Source organism: Vanessa cardui, chromosome 22 (assembly GCF_905220365.1).
Source record: "Vanessa cardui chromosome 22, ilVanCard2.1, whole genome shotgun sequence".
Taxonomy (NCBI): Eukaryota; Metazoa; Arthropoda; class Insecta; order Lepidoptera; family Nymphalidae; genus Vanessa; species Vanessa cardui.
In genome coordinates, this window is record NC_061144.1 from 2,539,010 (window position 1) to 2,558,015 (window position 19,006).

The window sequence follows — 19,006 nt, forward strand, 5'->3', positions numbered from 1 at the left end:
ACATCAACAGTTCAGCTTATACCTTTCCAAAAATAATCTTTTAAATCCATTCCAATCCGGCTTTCGTCATGGTCACAGCACGACTACTGCATTAGTCAAAATTACCGATGACATTCGTTTTGGTATGGATAAGCAGCGGGTGACTGTGTTGACATTGTTGGACTTCAGCAATGCGTTTAACAGTGTTGACTATGATATTCTGCTGGCTTTCTTAAGGTCTCTTAACATATCTCCTAAAGTAATTGACTGGTTTCATTGTTACTTGGACGGGCGTCGGCAACGTATACGTGTTAACGATAATTATTCCAACTGGTGTGTACTAAATGCTGGCGTCCCCCAAGGTGGCGTGTTGTCCCCTCTTTTATTTTCAATATTTATTAACTCCATAACTAAACATCTATCTTCTCTCTACCACCTGTATGCTGATGATCTTCAGCTATACCTAACGTCGCATGTAAATGACTTACCAAACTCAATAAGCATAATCAACAATGACTTAGCACACATTTCTCATTGGAGTAAAACTCATGGTCTAACAGTTAATCCAACTAAGTCGCAGGCCATTATAATTGGTAGTCAAAAGTTATTACCGAAAATTGATTGGACTAATCTACCACCTGTGAAATTTGATGGAGTTCTTATTCCTTTTGAAGACAAGGTCAAAAACTTGGGCATAATCTTTGATAAAACGTTATCATGGATTCCGCAGGTTACCGAAGTGAGTAGAAAGATGTTTTCGGCGATTGGTTCTCTGCGTAGGTTACAATACTTTTTGCCCATACCTACCAAAATTACGTTAGCACAAACTCTCCTATTACCAATCTTAGATTATGCCGACGTATGTTATCTCGATTTAAACGAGGAGCAACTAAATAAACTTGAGCGCATTCAAAATCTCTGTATACGGTTCATATTTGGGCTTCGCAAATATGACCATGTTTCTGAATTTCGCAAAAAGCTCAAGTGGCTTCCAGTCCGCCTTCGCAGGAATACTCGTATTCTATCATTTCTTTACTGTATCCTATTCAATCCAAAAGTTCCTCTTTATTTAAAAGAGAGATTTAAGTTCCTTGGCGCTTCTCATTGTCGCTCTCTGCGCTCCGAGGATAATTTAATTTTGAGTATCCCTTCTCACTCTTCAACTTGTTACTCAAAATCTTTTACAATTAACGCAGCACGCTTATGGAACTCCTTGCCCTTAGCGGTACGTCGAGCTAAATCCCTTGAAATATTTAAACGTCGCATTTTCGAATATTATATTGATACTTGAAATCGTATTTTCATCCCTTACCTTTCTCCTCCTCCAATCCTCATTTATTTTAAAATTGTGTGTATGTTTTTCTTACTAGTTATGTGTGTATTTTCTCATTATATATGTATGTATTATTTTTACTACTTTATTATGTTTGTATTATAGTACACCTCCACCCTAAATTTATTTATTTATTATAATGTCCTATGCCAACCGGTTGCCTGGAAGAGATCGCTCTTCTAGCGATAAGGCCGCCGATTGTATACTGTATAACATTGTTTTTTTTTTCTGTTTAAAAATTTTATGTACTTTGCTTGGTGTACAATAAAGTATATTTCATTCATTCATTCATTATATTATATTAAAACACTAGTAATTTTAGAAGTTTATAATGTTATATCACAAATGAAAAAACTGTAGTATATTTAGATTGGCACCTGTGCGAAGCCGGTCGGGTCGCTAGACTAATAATAATAATGAACGAATTAAACGTTTTCTGGGATTCTGGTGTAGAAACGTTAATATTGTCCCACAAAAATATTATTAAATCCATGAAGGCGATTAATAAAAGTATAATACTTGCTTAAGCTCGCGTCTGCTACTAATAGTACGAGCGTTAACTATAAAATTCTGAACATACTAACGATGTATATTGTAGCATTAATTAGTACACTTCAATATCTGTTCTATTGAGATTCTAAAATCGATGTGGCTTTGTATTCCAGGTAACAAAGCAACGAAACAAAATGTACCATCAGTTATTATTGTATTTTATTATAATTGTTTAATTTGTTGGTAGATTTGCAAATGTAATTAATTCTAGATATATTATTATTATAATATATTATTATAATATATTATTTTAAGCCATGATTAAATTGAACGCGACAATATATTAATATCAATATACTCATTAGGATAAAATATTGTAATAGATATCGTTTTATTTGATTTTAATGACACAGTACAAAGGGATCATGTCGTGATCGACGTTCCTGTTTTAATGAGCCGCATGGATACAATCGCACAGTGCCTTAATGTGAAAGTCTTCAGCGAGTGCGCCTTACCCGTATCAGTGTCAATACGGTAAATAAAGTCGCTTAGCGTGCTATGGAAAGGGCTATGCTCGGCGTTTCTCTGGGGGATCAGATCAGAAATGAGGTGATCCGTCAAAGAACCAAAGTCATCGACATAGCAAGACAAGTGGCAGTTGGCTGGTCATAATTGTCGCAGAACCGATAACCGTTGGTGAAAACGTGTTCTTGAGTGGAGATCGCGTCTCTGCCACCGGTGGTGACATTTACGTAAGACGACTGGCAGGAGCTGGATGCGAGTAGCCAAAGAACGATAACAGTGGCGTGCAATTGGAGAGGCCTATGATCAGCAGTGACGAACATGGGCTTTTGATGATTGATAAAATCGCATGGAAAAAGAACTATTGACCTAAATGTGGTTCCCCGGGCAATGGAAAGGCCTCTAGTGTAGGACGCGTTTATGTTTTGGCTTTGCCTATCGGGGAAACAAATTAAAGGAATAAGGTGTAATAAATGTGAAGCGAAATCATTTGCCTCTTTAAAAAATTATAACCTTTTTCCATTTGCAGTTGAAACACTTGGTTAATATTATTGCGAAAACAATTATAAACGTATAATACCCCGTCTTATTACTTTAATTGCCAGGAGGACTTGTTTATTTATGGCTCAGAGGATTGGGATTGTAATTAACGGCAAAATGCTTCAGCACTATTACTAATATGCCAAGCAGAATTAGTGTAATTTTATGATGGTCTTACAGAAAGAATTGTAGCGTTGCGTCTTACACAAGCATTATCCAAAGCAAGGTCATCATCCGTTCGACGAATATGGGAAACCCAGTGCAATTTGGTCGACAGTAACACCAAGATATTTAGTTAGTTCTCTACTGGATTCATCGATTTTTCATTTTGTTCATCTGGTGTATTAAATTTGACAATCATCATCAAATCAAGACAACAATATTACATCATGTATGTTTCCAACCAGAAAAGTCCATTTCGTTTATGGGGAATAGGAAAAGTCCAAGAATTGATCTTTGACCATACCAACTGAGATTTCAGGATATCTTTTTTCTTTTACGTCCACGCAACCCTGAATGCTAAATAAGATATCAAAAGGTCGAGTGCACAAGCTCTATCTATCTAATTCCGTAGTGATAAAGTTTACTTACCAAAATAACGTTGAACTCAAAATAGGATTGTGGATAAATCGCAGATAAAACATCCTGTGCATTCTCCCAGCAAGTATTATTGTTCAGATATTGTTTTGTCATTTTCGCTCAGGTCTTCTCTGTTTCAGAACCCAAGGTATATTTTTTCTCACCTGACATAAGCAAGTGAAATGCTTCTGTATTGAATACAGAGTTTTGACTTAGTATCCTTTCAATGATAGACGACCTCCTTGGTCGAGTGGTGTGTACACCGGTTTTCATGGGTACGCCACTCTGAGGTCGCGGGTTCCCGGCCGAGTCGATGTAGATTACCATTAGTTTTCTATGTTGTCTTGGGTCTGGGTGTTTGTCGTATCGTCGTTACTTCTGATTTCTATAACACAAGTGCTTCAGCTACTTACATTGGGATCAGAGTAATGTATGTGATGTTGTATCAATAAAATAACTTGATATATCACTTTCTGATACTTAACTGTCTTATTGTTCCGTTTGGCAAGCTTAAAGTTTGTTATTCAATAGAGGTCTATTGTAAATATACGAAGTACGAACCTATGATAATAATTATTGTCAAGTAAGACAACAAGGCGTAACATACCGCCACGATAAACTCCAAGTTAAATTTATTCCAACCCATCATTTGCCTAATTCCAAACTTCACAAACATTGCGCTAACTAATCAGCGAATATGTACATATATCTTGGTATGTTTAAACTAGAAAGGTAATTTACCATAGTAATGTATTCAGTGTAATTGCAGGCAACGTTTGTATCTGAAAACAACTTTAAGTGCCTCCAACGCTTTGGATTGTAAGTCTCATGCCTTATTACCGTCTTATTTTTTTGGTTGCGTCGTTAGTTTAGTGATTTGTTATAAAGCTTAAGTTCCTCGGTTCAAATCCAGGCCTGAACTATTGAAAGCTGAGTTTTCTCAGGCGTGAAATTCTCAGTAGCAGCTAAGAGTCTGGAAATGGCAGTTTGCATGGTCGTTCAATTCCAACGCTGTTTGGTAGACAGGGGAGACATATTTTTGCATCTTTCTTATGAGTTTGAATTAGTCCTACTTGAATAAAGTATATTTGATTTTTACTTTACTAGAACAACAACCTGTAAATTTCCTCCTGCTGGGCTAAGGCCTCTTCTCCCTTTGAGGAGAAGGTTTGGAACATATTCCATATGGCAGAACTTCTATGAAATTAGACACAAGCAGTTTTCCTCACGATTTCCGACGATGATCCTTCACCGCCGAGCACGAGATGAATTATAAATACAATTTAAGCACATGAATATTTAGTGGTGCTTGCCCGAGTATGAACTCGCAATCAACGCGTTCTAACCACTGGGCCATCTCGGCTTTTGACTTTACTAATACAATAATAATTATATTAAATATACATATTTAATTTACGCATGATTGCTAGCAGCCTAATCTGAGGCTTATTTTATATAGGTCAAATTTAGATTCCTCCTACACATAGCTCGTCCAAACATAGCCACAAAGCCCAACATATATTCCAAGCTTTGCAGAGATTCTGTTCAATGTGATTGCATTCAACTGATTCCAAGCACCACAAACAAAACAATACATTTAGTTTCTGGATCTGAGTAATTATCTCAACATTACTTGCATTTACTTGAAATTTGTACCGTATTTTATACAATGTTTCTTTGGAGAAATTACCCAATCCTTCATTGAAACATTCTGGAAATGTTTATGAAAAAAAAAAAAAGTACCATTCCTGTACATTTATAGTAGCTATTGATTTGCTTAGATAAACTTATAAGTCAGCAGAGAGACAAATACCTGATGGTAAGTGGTCACCAACACCCATAAATATTGGCATCTTGAGTAATATGAATCATCTCTTACATCGTCAATTCGTCACCAACCCATCTAAGATGTTATATCAACTGTACCTATAGGCACTGACTCTTCAAGCCGGAATGTGACAATGCTGTATTACTGTTTAGCAGTAGAATAAGAAATGATAGGCGACTAAGACGGGCTTGCACGAAGTCCTAAGCCAAGTAGGTAAGTTTCAAGTAATCTTAAAATTCGAAAATGAAATAATATTGATCTTTGCCATAGTAAAAATTATATATTAAAATGTATTAGTTTTCACCGTTTATCGTGCATTAATAATTGAGATTTTAACAGCTTAGACCACACTATTCAACCGACGAGATACTACGTCATGTTAATTAAATATTATTTTTTAATCGACTTCTTGAAAATTGAGGTTATCAGTTCAATATATATGTGCGTTGTTAGAATTGCATTATATTTGAGTATGATTGTCCATTTAGGCTTCCAAGCACATGTGCTTAATTTCTGAAGGTTAACTTCAATTTAGGGAACAATGTAAGTCTCGTTAAAATCTTGATTTTTAGTTCACTAGCCGTTTCTAATTTTGAAGTCAGTTTCATTTTTATTATTATATATATTATTTATATTATTTTACATAGTTTTGAGAAATGAATTAAACCAAGGCATGTGTTGGTGAATCGATGAATATGTTTAAAAATAACACATTTTTAAACAATTCACATACAATTACTGTATTATATAAATTAAAATCTTCAGGAAGCAATCTTGTGTAAACAGAGAAGACGATTGATCCCATTGAAGATCAACAAGCGTGTGATTATAAAGGATCTCATTACCCATTGATTCAACCCTCATGTTGCTTCAAATATATTGCTTGATTTATCAAAATTCACGTGTGGAATAAAATTGGTAACTAATTTGTGGGAACAACATTTTTTATGCTATGAGTGGAAAACTTTCACAAGGCTCATCTGATGGAAAGTGACTACCACCATTCAGAACACCCCATAGAAAGTGCCCACCTTCATCCATGGACATCAGCAACACCGGGATGTATGCAGATACGTTGCTGGCCTTTAAGAAAGGTGTAGGATCTTTCTTGAAGGTTCCCAAATCGTATCGGTTCAGAAAAACCGCTGACGAAAGCTGGTTCCACAAGGTGAATGAATACATATTACGCCTGTTCATAAATTTAGCTAATCTATTAATAATTGAAAATTAATAGGTATTTAATATAAACAAGAACAGTAAATACAAATGTGATTTTGGATGGTGATAGTAATAGAATATACTAGTTGCCGCCTGGCTTGGCTCGCGTTTTAGGGTTTTGGTTGTCATAAATCACTTTGCAAGGCAAGAAAAGCCTATGTTCTTTTTTGAGTTAAAAATTTATCAAAATCGGTTCAGTGGTTTGATAGTGAAAGAGATAAAGGTACTTGCACATTTAAAATATTAGTATAGATTATACCACATACAATAATTTATACCCAAAACAAGAAATCTCTAAATAGTTATTTTATTTCAATTTAATTTTTGAGTACTTCCACAATAAAATTCTTACTTTTATATGGTTTCATATGTTATCACATCACATCAACAGTCTGTAATTTACCACTGTTGTGCTGAGGGCTCCTCTCTCTTTTTGGAGAGAAGGATTGGAGGATATTCCACAACGCTGCTCCAGTGCGGGTAGGCTATATATGTAGAAGAATTTCATTGAAACATTTTCTTTCATTCCTCACGATACTTTACTTCACCACCAAGCGAGAGATGAATTATAAACACAAGTGAAGCACATGAAAATTCAGTGGTGCTTGCCTGGACAACACGTTATTATCGGTAAAGATGCACACGATCTAACCACTGGGCCATATAGGCTCGAAACTTCATCATTATTAAAGCCTTCTTAACAAGGTATTAAGTAGGTTTTAGTACAGCTTACTAAAATTGTCTAATTATAATTTCTATTCACATTTATATATTCCAATTAAATTTAAGTTTGATTGACTATTTTAACTACAAAATATTCCTTGCTTAAAATATCCACTAAAATAATAAACAAGTACATTTGAACTAAGATATTAATAAAGTAGAAGAGGACTATGACGTCATTCATTCTCTGATTATTGAAAAGAATCTCCTGTGGCATTAAGGACACTTCAGTTGATCCTGAATCGCGCTAACGAAGTTTTTTGTAGCAACTACATAAATAAAATAATTATTCATGTAGTTTCCACCTTATTACGTTTTTAAAATAAGAACGTCGAGAGCTTATACAAACTTTTTCATTAAATAAATGGGCACCGTGACATTCGAGTGTATAAACGTGACACCAATAACGGTGGCGTGAATTTTAAATATTAATTTAAATAATTAATGAGTTCTCTGATGCGAAAAATTATGAATTATCATTAATTTATTCGTAGAAATTAATAAACAGTGCGAAAGAAGGTGTAGGTTTTATATCAATCGAACATGTGAATGTGTACAGTTATTCAACGTGTGATAGTTATCACACGTTGAATAACTGTAAACATACATTCTTATCCTTATCTGTGCAAAATGATCTTCACAGCTCTTGGAAGTGTTCTTGTTTTTGTTTGTGTAACAAAGTAGTAAGTACACCGATATTCTTGGGTCGAGGGTTCGATTCCCGGCCGAGTGGATGTAGAAAAAGTTAGTTAGTTTTCTATGTTGCCTTGGGTCTGGGTGTTTGTGGTACCTTCGCTACTTACATAGGGATCAGAGTAATATATGTGATTTTGTCCTATGCTTATATTTATTATATAACAATTACCCTATAATAATGTGAATTAATTATAAAAATCGAATTAATAAAATATTATGCCTTTTTGCTCTTAATTTAATACTAATTAATTTTAATTTAAAACAATCGTAAAATTACAATATTAACAAAACAGACCTATGTAACGATATTAAAATGCAAATCCACCTAACCGGGCTAAGCTCACTGATTGGCTGTGTGCCGGTTTCGGCCGCCGAAATCCGGCCCGAACCGGATAAATCCGGATTTATGCAGTTCAACATAAATTCCCGACTTAGCTATGAACGTTTGTTAGATTATCGTGGTAAGAGGCTAGATGTACGGATTAGATCGTATAATTATGGGTGAGATTGTGTTCTATTATTGTTAACTATTGTCTGAAGATTATATATATATATCAAACGGTTTGTAAATTATACTAAGTTTATACTAACCGACTATTATTGTGTCTATTTACTAAAAGATAGAGAACACGATTCCTTGAAATTATAATTATTTTTCATAAATTAAAACTCATTACAAAATATTAACGTCTTATTATTTATTTTCAATTATTAACGAATATCTGAATCTAGATTCGTACTTATAACGTTCTAGCGACCCGCCTCAGCATGGCACGTTAATGTCTTAGTTAAATCATGAGTTTTAAAATGGTTTTTTATTAACGAAAGTTGAAAATAATACTTTATTCAAAAATCCATAAATAAAATGCATTTTTTCAAACGTTTGTCACGTGACACAAAACGCTCCTGATTGGCCGGGCTTATGATGAAGTCACTTTCTTGTAAACTTTGCTTTTCTAATATATGTACCACAGATTAAAATACAGGAAAGTGACGTCACCGACCCCATTGCAGCGCCATATTCCATATCCAAGTATCGTTTTTGCGCGCTATTTAAATACAGAATTTTTAATATGATATTTTTCGGCAAAAATGTACTAGAAATCAAAAACACAAATTTTATTGGGTTCCTTAACTTCTACTAAATAATATAAAATGGATTTTAAAAACCAGTCAAATAGTCTATTAATGCACAATATATTTAAAATACTTTATTGGATAGATTGTGTAATTTTAGAGATCTAAGCATACATAGAGAGGAACACGACTTTATTCTATACCATGTAATGATTTTCAGTAATTAATTAATCAATAGAGAATAATGAACTAAAGCATGCAATAGAAAACTATGTCATAATAAGTTATTATTTGAAAACAAATCATTGATTGGTTTCATTATCTAGTTATCAATCGCCTCTCCAACGACAATACACATTCAATTTGTATCAATCTTTGAGTATGTATGGAAAAGATAATATGAACTATTATTACTATAGAAGCTTCCCGTTGCTGTCTGCCCGTGTATGGGGGGGGGGGCAGTGTTGAGAAATAAAGATGAGCTATCTGTATTCAAATATTAATTTCATCTTAACCTGTCTAGTAGTTTTAAAGTGATTATTTAATAAGAATACATACATACAAACTCATATTTATAGCTAGCGACCCAAAGTCTTCGAAAGGTTGCAACGCTGATACTAAATATACTGCAGATTGTTTTTTTAGTCATTCCCTACTAAATTGTGTATCATGTATGACATTTAAACCTTCCTCTTGAATCAATCTATCTATTAAAAAAAACCGCATCAAAATCCGTTGTGTAGCTATAAAGATCTAAGCATACATAGGGACAGACAGTGGTAAGCGAATTTGTTTTATACTATGTAACGTCATTTAATTCTACTTTCTTCCAAAGTCTTAATGCACAGATATTAATAGTAATATTAATTATTAATATGAATCCGAATGTGTACCAATATAAAGCATTAATCAAAAATTAATCTATTCATCAGGCAAGTTCATTTCATCCTACCTTTAATATCGGCAATATTATCCCCTTTGTATGACCAAGTTCAAGCGTTGGAATTAAAACAGATATTTGCATATGACTATACTTTAATATTAATTATTAATTTAATATACACAAATAACATAATACTAAATAACACCTATTTCATTACTTTGCTTATAAAATTCTTTTTATTTAGATGTGAAGCTTATTCTACCGCGTGTAGAATAAGCGCGTGTGAGATGGTTAGAACGCGTGCATCTTAACCGATGATTTCGGGTTCAAATCCAAGCAAGCACCACTATGAATATGTGCTTAATTTTTGTTTATAATTCGTCTCGTGCTCGGCGGTGAAGGAAACGATCGTGAGGAAACCTGAAAATGTGTCTAATTTCATCGAAATTCTGCAACATGTGCATTTCACCAACCTGCATTGGAACAACGTGGTGGAATATGTTCCAAACCATCTCCTTAATGGGAGAGGAGGTCTCAACCCAGCAGTGGGAAATTTACAGTCTGTTACTTTACTTTTTTACTTTTACATGCGTTCCTTTCGATGTCTTCCTTCGAAACATGAAATCAATTATAATTATAAATGAAGGTCTCGTTCTATTTATATTTACTTCTAACTGTACGGGTATATTGGCTTATATTTGGATTAAATAAATGCCTTATAATAAATCGTAGTCATACAGATCAACGTTTTTAAAGTACGTATTTTTATTATAAAAATGTTTTAATAGCTATGCTTTATTTTTAACATAAATATTAAGGAAATTATTTTAGGGCTATAGTATAAGTAATATGTTACACCAATTTTTCAGTACGTATTGTTATAATAGCCAGCCGTCAAGTTATCTTAGGACACGTTCTGATCTACGTATAGGAATGGGCTATCCCAACCGCAAACGACAAAAGCCAAATACACCAAATATAATTTGAAAATTAAACTACAAATAAGTAATTAAATGTGCTATACTATTCGTTTTGTATTATAAATTATGTCTAATTATTAATAAAATATGTATAGCTGTGCTATAAACAAATCGCATGACATACACAGATCTTAGGTTCACCTTTACTTATATCGATTGGAATAACCGTATAAGCTATTTTGTACTTTTCGAAGTGTTCTCTTAGTGTCGAATTTCATTTGAGAGCGTTTGCATAATTATGTCATTTTAGGATTTTTTTACGACACCTGGCATTTTCCTCAAAGTATAATCTGTTTTTTGGATGACTTTCTATTGCGATAAAAATTAAAAAAAAACGATGTAAGATATATCCTCTGATAGAACTAATAATTGTATGACGCTATAATTATTTAGACGTTCATACATTTTTATTAAGTATTAAAGCCATTTATTTTGCTACACATACATTACATCGTTTGTACACAAGAAAATAATTATATTCAAATAACACAGTGTAGGTAGCAAGGTGTTCATCTCAATATAAGCTGTGCTAATGCACAGCTCTGATTTTCAGATGGCCCCTGACTATTGAGTAAACATAATCACATAAACACATGCGCGCACACGAAAATAAATAAATGAAATGACAAGAACAAAAAACTAAAGTTAAAAAGCCCTTATCCTTGCGAAAAAAAAAACACATTACACGAGAAGAAAAACGTCACAAGGAACTTGCCCGAAAATAAAAGACTTTAAAGTTAATATGATAAATACTCAGACTATAAGGTACTATGACGGACACTATATTTGGAGGTTGTTACTCTGACTTTTGTTTATTTAAAAATAACACCGTCAAATGTTTTTTTCCAGTTATTTAAATCAAAAAAATAATTTATTTAAAATCTTTATATTCTGTATCATGCTTTTTATTTAACCATGTTTTTTATATGTTTACAGGTAAGTTAACTAACGTAACTAACCAACGTTACTGCTTAGTGGTAATTCCCCATATTAATATATTATTTATATCATTCCTACGCCGCCATCTTCAGAATTACTTATTGAGACTCTTGTAACTGTATTGATAACATTTGAGAGTTAAATAAGTAATGAATTGGTGATATGTAACCGGATCCAACTGTTCTTTTTTTTTGTTTGTTGAAGACATTGACTAAACGAATCAAAAATACAGATCGTTCTAAATTTAAACATATTCTTTTTATTTGTCCTGGTTTCAAACACCTGATAATGGTAACCCTACTATATAGTAATCGTTATATAAACAGTATAATACCTTATCTAGCTATTACCTAACAAGGCTTATATATTATATTGCTGGTATTACTCAGATAGTTCAGGTAGGTCAGATGTTAATTGTAAACGGCTCATAATATGTAACAATTGTATACAACTGGATTATATTTATCTCTTTAATTAAATTTAAGCTTATAAACACTAATTGTGTGATAAAAAAGATACTTTGATAAAAAAGAGTTGTGAATGAGTTCGTTATAAAAGGATTAATGAGATCGACTAGTTAGATAAGGACAGATGAAATACAGATGGTACAGTCGTTAATACAAAAAGGTATCAGATTGATTGGTGAAGGTGTAATTGGATTACGCAAATTGAAACACAAAAATCAGAAGCCTTCTCATTAAATTTTCAATATATATTTTTAATTAAGAACCTTATTAAACTATTTTTTAAGCTTAATTATATATTTTTTTGAAATTAATATTAATAACAAGTGTTATTAAGGGGATATAGAACTGAAAGATGCCTGACAAGGGCTGGTTAATTTTTTGTCTAGAGGAAATTGCGATGCAACGGAAAAATACTCAGTGCGCCAACAATGAATACGGTAAGCGTACAACCGGTTTTATTGTGCCTCGACTTAAAAACAATCTACCCTCAGATTTGTATAAAGATATTTCAAGTCAAAATATTAAAACTAAATTGAAACATTATTACTTAAATACTTTGGAATAAAAAAATATTCGTATATAAGGTAGTATAATATAATATGGTTTTACTCGGTGGTAGGGCTTTGTGCAAGCCCGTCTGGGTAGGTACCACCCACTCATTAGTTATTCTACCGCCAAATAACAGTAGTCAGTATTGTTGTGTTCCGGTTTGAAGGGTGATGTGAGCCAGTGTAACTACAGGCATAAGGGACATAACATCTTAGTTCCCAAGGTTGGTGGCACATTGACGATGTAAGGAATAGTTCTTACAGTGTCAATGTCTATGGGTAATGGTGACCACTTACCATTAGGTAGCCCATATGCTCGTCCGCCAACCTATACCATAAAAAAGGGAAAATATATAAGCATTAAAATATTTCATTATATTAGTAGTAAATTATATAAAAAGAATATTGTAAGTGAGCATTATTAATAATTGTTATGTATATTATGTAGACTACTATATCACGGGCTGATACCTCAGTGGTTTTTTGTTGCTATTATTGTTTTGATATGTGTAATTTTGTTAATTGTTTAAAAGATAAATAAAAAATAATGCTGCTGGCAGTATTGCCATCATGCGGTCTTGATTTATACAGTGATTTTTTTTAGTTATTATTTGTATATAAAGTGAAGATATTGATGTAAATACGCCTTACGCAAATTAATAAAGTTTTATTCAATGAAATAAGACATAAGATATTTCCGACACATCATTTCGAAGTTGTAATTAAATCATAAACATAAAATTGATCAATTCTTCAATTTTTCTATTACGTAACCAAAATTCGAAGAAACCAAACCAGAGAGGAACCAAAAGAGTCGAGATGGCCCAGTGGTTAGAACGCGTGCATCTTAACCGATGATTGCGGGTTCATACCCAGGCAAGCACCACTATATACATATATGTGCTTAATTTGTCTTTATAATTCATCTCGTGCTCAGCGGTGAAGCAAAACATCGTGAGGAAATCTGCATGTGACAAATTTGATAGAAATTCTGCCACATGTGTATTCCTCCAATCCGTATTGAAACAGCGTAGTGGAATATGTTCCAAACCTTCTCTTCAAAGGTAGAGGAGGCCTTTAGCCCAGCAGTGGGAATTTACAGGCTGTTGTAACCAAAATTCAACCGACAGGTGCCTTTGTTTAACCTTAAATTGTTTTTATTTACGTTATGTCGGTATATAAATAGCTAGCAATTGAAATATACATCAATACTAAATTTAATTAATTAGTCCACATTGGTGGTCATAATTTTTTTTTTGTATACATGTTTTTACAGATACAAAAAATCAGATAATATACATAGTTATCTTTACATAGTTGTAATACACTTTGTAATATTATAAACGCAAATTATGTGAACTTCCTGTTGATATAGTTATTTTGTCTGAAGTTATAGTTTTATTATTTTATTTTATGAATACCTTAAGTATAAAGGGCACATTATTAACTAACATGACTTTGTATTTTTTAAATGTTGAAGAACTACTGAGTTTCTTGCCGGTTCTTCTCGGTAGAATCTACTTTCCGAAACGGTGGTAGCTTCACTTAATTGTAAAATGACGAATCAAAACTGCTTGTAAAAGCCTACTTGAATAAAGTTTATTTTGATTTTGAAATATCCTAATATTATAATAAAATTATCCCCAAATATATCTTTAGAAATATTTTCAGATAAACTTACCTGTATCCCGTGAAATTTTCACCTGTGATCTGAAACAGAGGATAATTAATTTTATTTTAATGTGTTTTATAAAAAAACAGTTATAAGCTACAATAATAATAATTTGACCCTTTCTCGTTATTTATATAACGAAGGTTATGTCAAACATGTCAAAGTGTAAACTGACAGCTAAGCGTGATAGGAAAATTAATCTGTGCTTTTAGCAAAAATAATCCAATTTAAAAATATATATTGTAAGGAGTGTCATCCCTACCACACCATCCTACCTGCTACAGGCTATATAAGGTGTGCGATTCCGAGACTATAAGCCCAACCTAGCTCTCTTCGCGGACGATATCGCACTCTATACGACCTCAACCTCGACTAAGGTCATCACAAAGAGACTCCAATCCGCGGCCAACGCACTAGGCAACTGGTTTAGGAAATGGAGAATCGAGGTAAACACGGAAAAAAGTGTAGCAGTACACTTCAGTAGAAACCCCGTATAAATTAAATGGAATCAGGGCCAACCGGGAGACATTAAATTATTCAATAAACCAATACCGTGGAAACCGGAAGCGAAATACCTGGGGGTCACCCTAGACAGTAGATTAACTTTCAAATCTCACGTAACCAGAGTCCGAAGCAAAGCAGCGTTCGTACTAGGAAGACTGTATATGATGTTATGCGGGCGGAGTAAAATGTCCCTTAGAAATAAGACGACACTATACAAAGCCTGCATTCGTCCTATCATGACTTACGCGAGCCCTGTCTTTGCACATATCAAGGCGAAACGGACTCGCCGTGGTAGATCCGTAATGTAGACCTACATAAGGACTTCGACATCGATTCGATCGGGAAGCATCTCAAAATACTATCGACGGCATATTTTGAGAGAGCTAAAGAACACAGCAATCCACTGATTGCTCAATCGTGCCGATACACCTCTCGCAGAGGTAATATTCCAGGTAGACTCAGGCGACCTATGCACGTCCTGAACGACGTAGACGATAGCTTCACTATCGCAAACGAATCATTTGTAGGGAAAAACACCACACTACACACCTCACACTCACAGCGTTTCCGCCGGCGGAAACGAGGACCCGGATATGCGACGTCTCGGAGGCGGCCGAGACGTCAGTAAATTCACTCAAGTGCTTAGATTCACTCCCCACTTACTTCGTTCTGAGCCGAGGTGCGATCTCATAGGAGACACCCTCAGGACGAACTTTAAATTTAAACTCGAGCCCCGCGCTCAACCTCAGGGCAGGGGACATTAGTTCTCATCCGAAAGGCCGGTGACGCTGTAAAGGCCAGTAGGGCCAACAGCAATACTACACACATGAAAAAAAAAACACTAGATGCCACTTATCATCTCGCGCTAGACGCTCGTCATGCTGTCAGCACGTGAGAAAATTAGTATTTCGCAAACTGTTATTATTGTCAGCCATTTAGTGTAATAAAAGTTATGGTCAAATTATTTATTTCGATAAAACATAAAATAAGCGTGTTTTGTCGGTAGGTTTGGTTTTTTTTTTAATAAATTACCACTACTGATTCTTATATTTATATAAAAATATAAATATTGGATATTACCACATACATCGATCTGATCCCAAGCTGTTAGTAGCTGAAGCTCTTGTGTTATGGAAAATCAGAAGTAACGAAGGAACCACGAACACCCAGACCCAAGACAACATAGAAAACTAATGAACTTTTTCTACATTGTTTTGGCCGGGAATCGAGTGCAGGACCTCGGAGTGGCGTACCACGAAATCCGGTGTATATGTTACTCGACCACAGATTTCGTCAAAAAAAAAGGAAATGAAAAGACAATTGACATACCATATAACCTCGCATTATTGCCTCCACCAGTGACAGGAGAGATGGATCATTTTTTTTGTCTAGAGGTTTACCGGTTCAATGCTACCATTCTTGCTAATGTTCCACGAGGTCATGATTTGTACTTTAAATATATTTAACTTATATGTATATATTATTATATGTTAATATTTCCATGTTCATAAAAGGGAGGAAAATATTGGAAATACCGGCAAACTACTGGATATTTCTATACTTATAATAAATATGCCTATTGTACCGGTATTGACACCGGCTCCAAATATATCAATAACTATAACTACATGATGTAATCGTTAATCGACTTTTAAGTAGTCTAATATTTTTCATTTCATTTAACTTAGGAAGACTCTAAAAAATATGTTGAATACGCAATTATTTTTATTACTTTTTCGTGCATATTCATTTGTTTTAAAATAGTGTTTTGTTTGAAGTCGGTTTTTCTTTTTGTTAAAATTTTATAAAATAGTGTTTTGTTTGAAGTCGGTTTTTCTTTTTGTTAAAATTTTTATTTATTTTTTAATTTTAAGTGAAGCTGATCTTGACTAACTAATTTTTTTTTAATATGGATAGATTAAGCGTTCCGTTTATGAGCCAAAAACTACTTCGAGGACAATTTCAAAGGAAACTTGCGAATAAAGCAAAAATAGACTTTCTAAAATGCGGATTTAATACGTCACGCGGCGTAAACTACAAGGATCCCTCGAAAGAGCTGTAATCGAACTCAGCAAAAAAACTTTGAAAAAGACCAACTATATTTCGTACATCATATGACTTCACATCACATACACAAAATTTGATTAAAGATAGTAAGAAATTCTGCCCCATATCGCACCCTAACTGCGAGCCGTATAGGAGTTCCATCACTACATAGTATAAAACAAAGTCGCTTTCTCTGTCCCTATATCTTTAAATCTACGCAACGGATTTTGATGCGGTTTTTTTTAAAAGATAGTGTGATTCAAGGGGAAGGTTTTTGTATATAATACATGAACAATATAGTAAATAAACACTGATAATTTTAGAAGTTTGCGATGTGATGTCGTAAATAAACAAATTCTGTAGTATATTTAGTATCAGTATTGCACCCGTGCGAAGCCGGGGTGGGTAGCTAGTTGATTATAATATTCGACAACGATAATTACATAAACATAACCACATTACGGAAGGTGACTCAAATATCCAAATAACCTATAAATAAAAGATTCGACTGAGTATCGCTAACGTGCTCCTCAGAAGTGTTCCGTTCCCTTCCGTTCCGTTACTTTGTCATGGATCCTGTGCTCAGAACCTTACCAAACTTTCACCAAATTACCCTTGAAGTATATATTTTATAATAAAAAAAGAATTATCAAAATTGGTAAACGTGATTTTCAGTTATTCACCTATTTGTCGCGCTTATACATAATGCAAATTTAAGACTTATGTCGTTTTCATATGGATACCATCATCGGAAAAAAATTAAAAAAAAATGGGACCCCACGGGAAGCACTACCTTTCAAACAAAAAAAAAATTATCAAAATCGGTCCACCCAGTGAAAAGTTATGAGGTAACAAACATAAAAAAAAAAAAAAAAAAATACAGACGAATTGATAACCTCCTCCTTTTGGAAGTCGGTTGAAAAGTATTGAGTATCTCCTTAAAAATAATTCTAGTAAAATCTAAAAAAGCAAGGACGCTAGATACAAATATTACATATATTATATATGCACTTGAAATATGATCAAATCCTTTGTGCATATGAGTGCTGTCTATGACATAAGAATTTAGATTCTTACGGCTTGTAAGTCTTTCTAGAACTTTGCTTGTATTGATTTTATTACATCATTATTTTTTTAATTGGATTATTTGGTATGTTTGGGGAAGAAACATTCATGAGTATATGTTTACTAAGTTTGAATGTTGGAATGAGAATTCGTGAGACCAAATGTATGTATGTATATATACAAGTAACACTTTCCCTGTTTATTATATAACTAGCTGTGCCTGCGACCTTGTACGCCTTTGAATATAACAAAAAAATGTTACTGTAGCCTAAGTTACTCTCTCTTATATCATTTATTTGCCAGCGACAGTCCCGTCAAATTCGGTCCAGCCGTTCCAGAGATTAGCCGGAACAAACAGACATACTGACAGACCGAGAAAAATTGTAAAAATTGTTAATTTGGTATATGTATCGTATATAAATACATATGCATTGAGTAAAAAAAGGCTATTTTAATATTACAAACAGACACTCCAATTTTATTATATGTATAGATTTAATAAAAGCGATGATTAGCTTGATGTCCAGTGAAGATCTACGAATGTTTAGTAAAAATGTAAACTATAAAACGCAAAATGTATTAAACTTGAATGTCAAAAATGGCAAGAACATAAATACTATCCTGTACAAAAATTGCTATAATAATATCTATATCAATACTAATGAAGATATCCGAAATGTCACAAGCTTGAAAGGATATAGGAAAGAAAGAAAGAAACAAAGAAATGTTTATTAGGATATGAGACACAATAAAAATAATAAAATAAAAAAAAGAAAAACAACAAAAATAAAAAAGAATATTAACTAATTATAACTAGTAACTTAAAAAACGAGAACAAAACAAAACAATGATAATTAACGTTTATTCTTGGTGGTAGGGCTTTGTTCTAGCCCGTCTGGGTAGGTACCACCCACT

General features: G+C 33.6%; 1 protein-coding gene across 1 annotated transcript in view; it reads right to left on the bottom strand.

Moving 5' to 3' along the window:
- Positions 1 to 19,006, bottom strand: part of LOC124539174 (Down syndrome cell adhesion molecule-like protein Dscam2) — a 200,461-nt gene that overhangs the window by 154,323 nt on the left and 27,132 nt on the right. Inside the window, exon 3 of the mRNA XM_047116472.1 lies at positions 14,486 to 14,514. Coding sequence (XP_046972428.1) covers positions 14,486 to 14,514 — 29 coding nt within the window. The remainder of the gene's footprint in view (positions 1 to 14,485; positions 14,515 to 19,006) is intronic.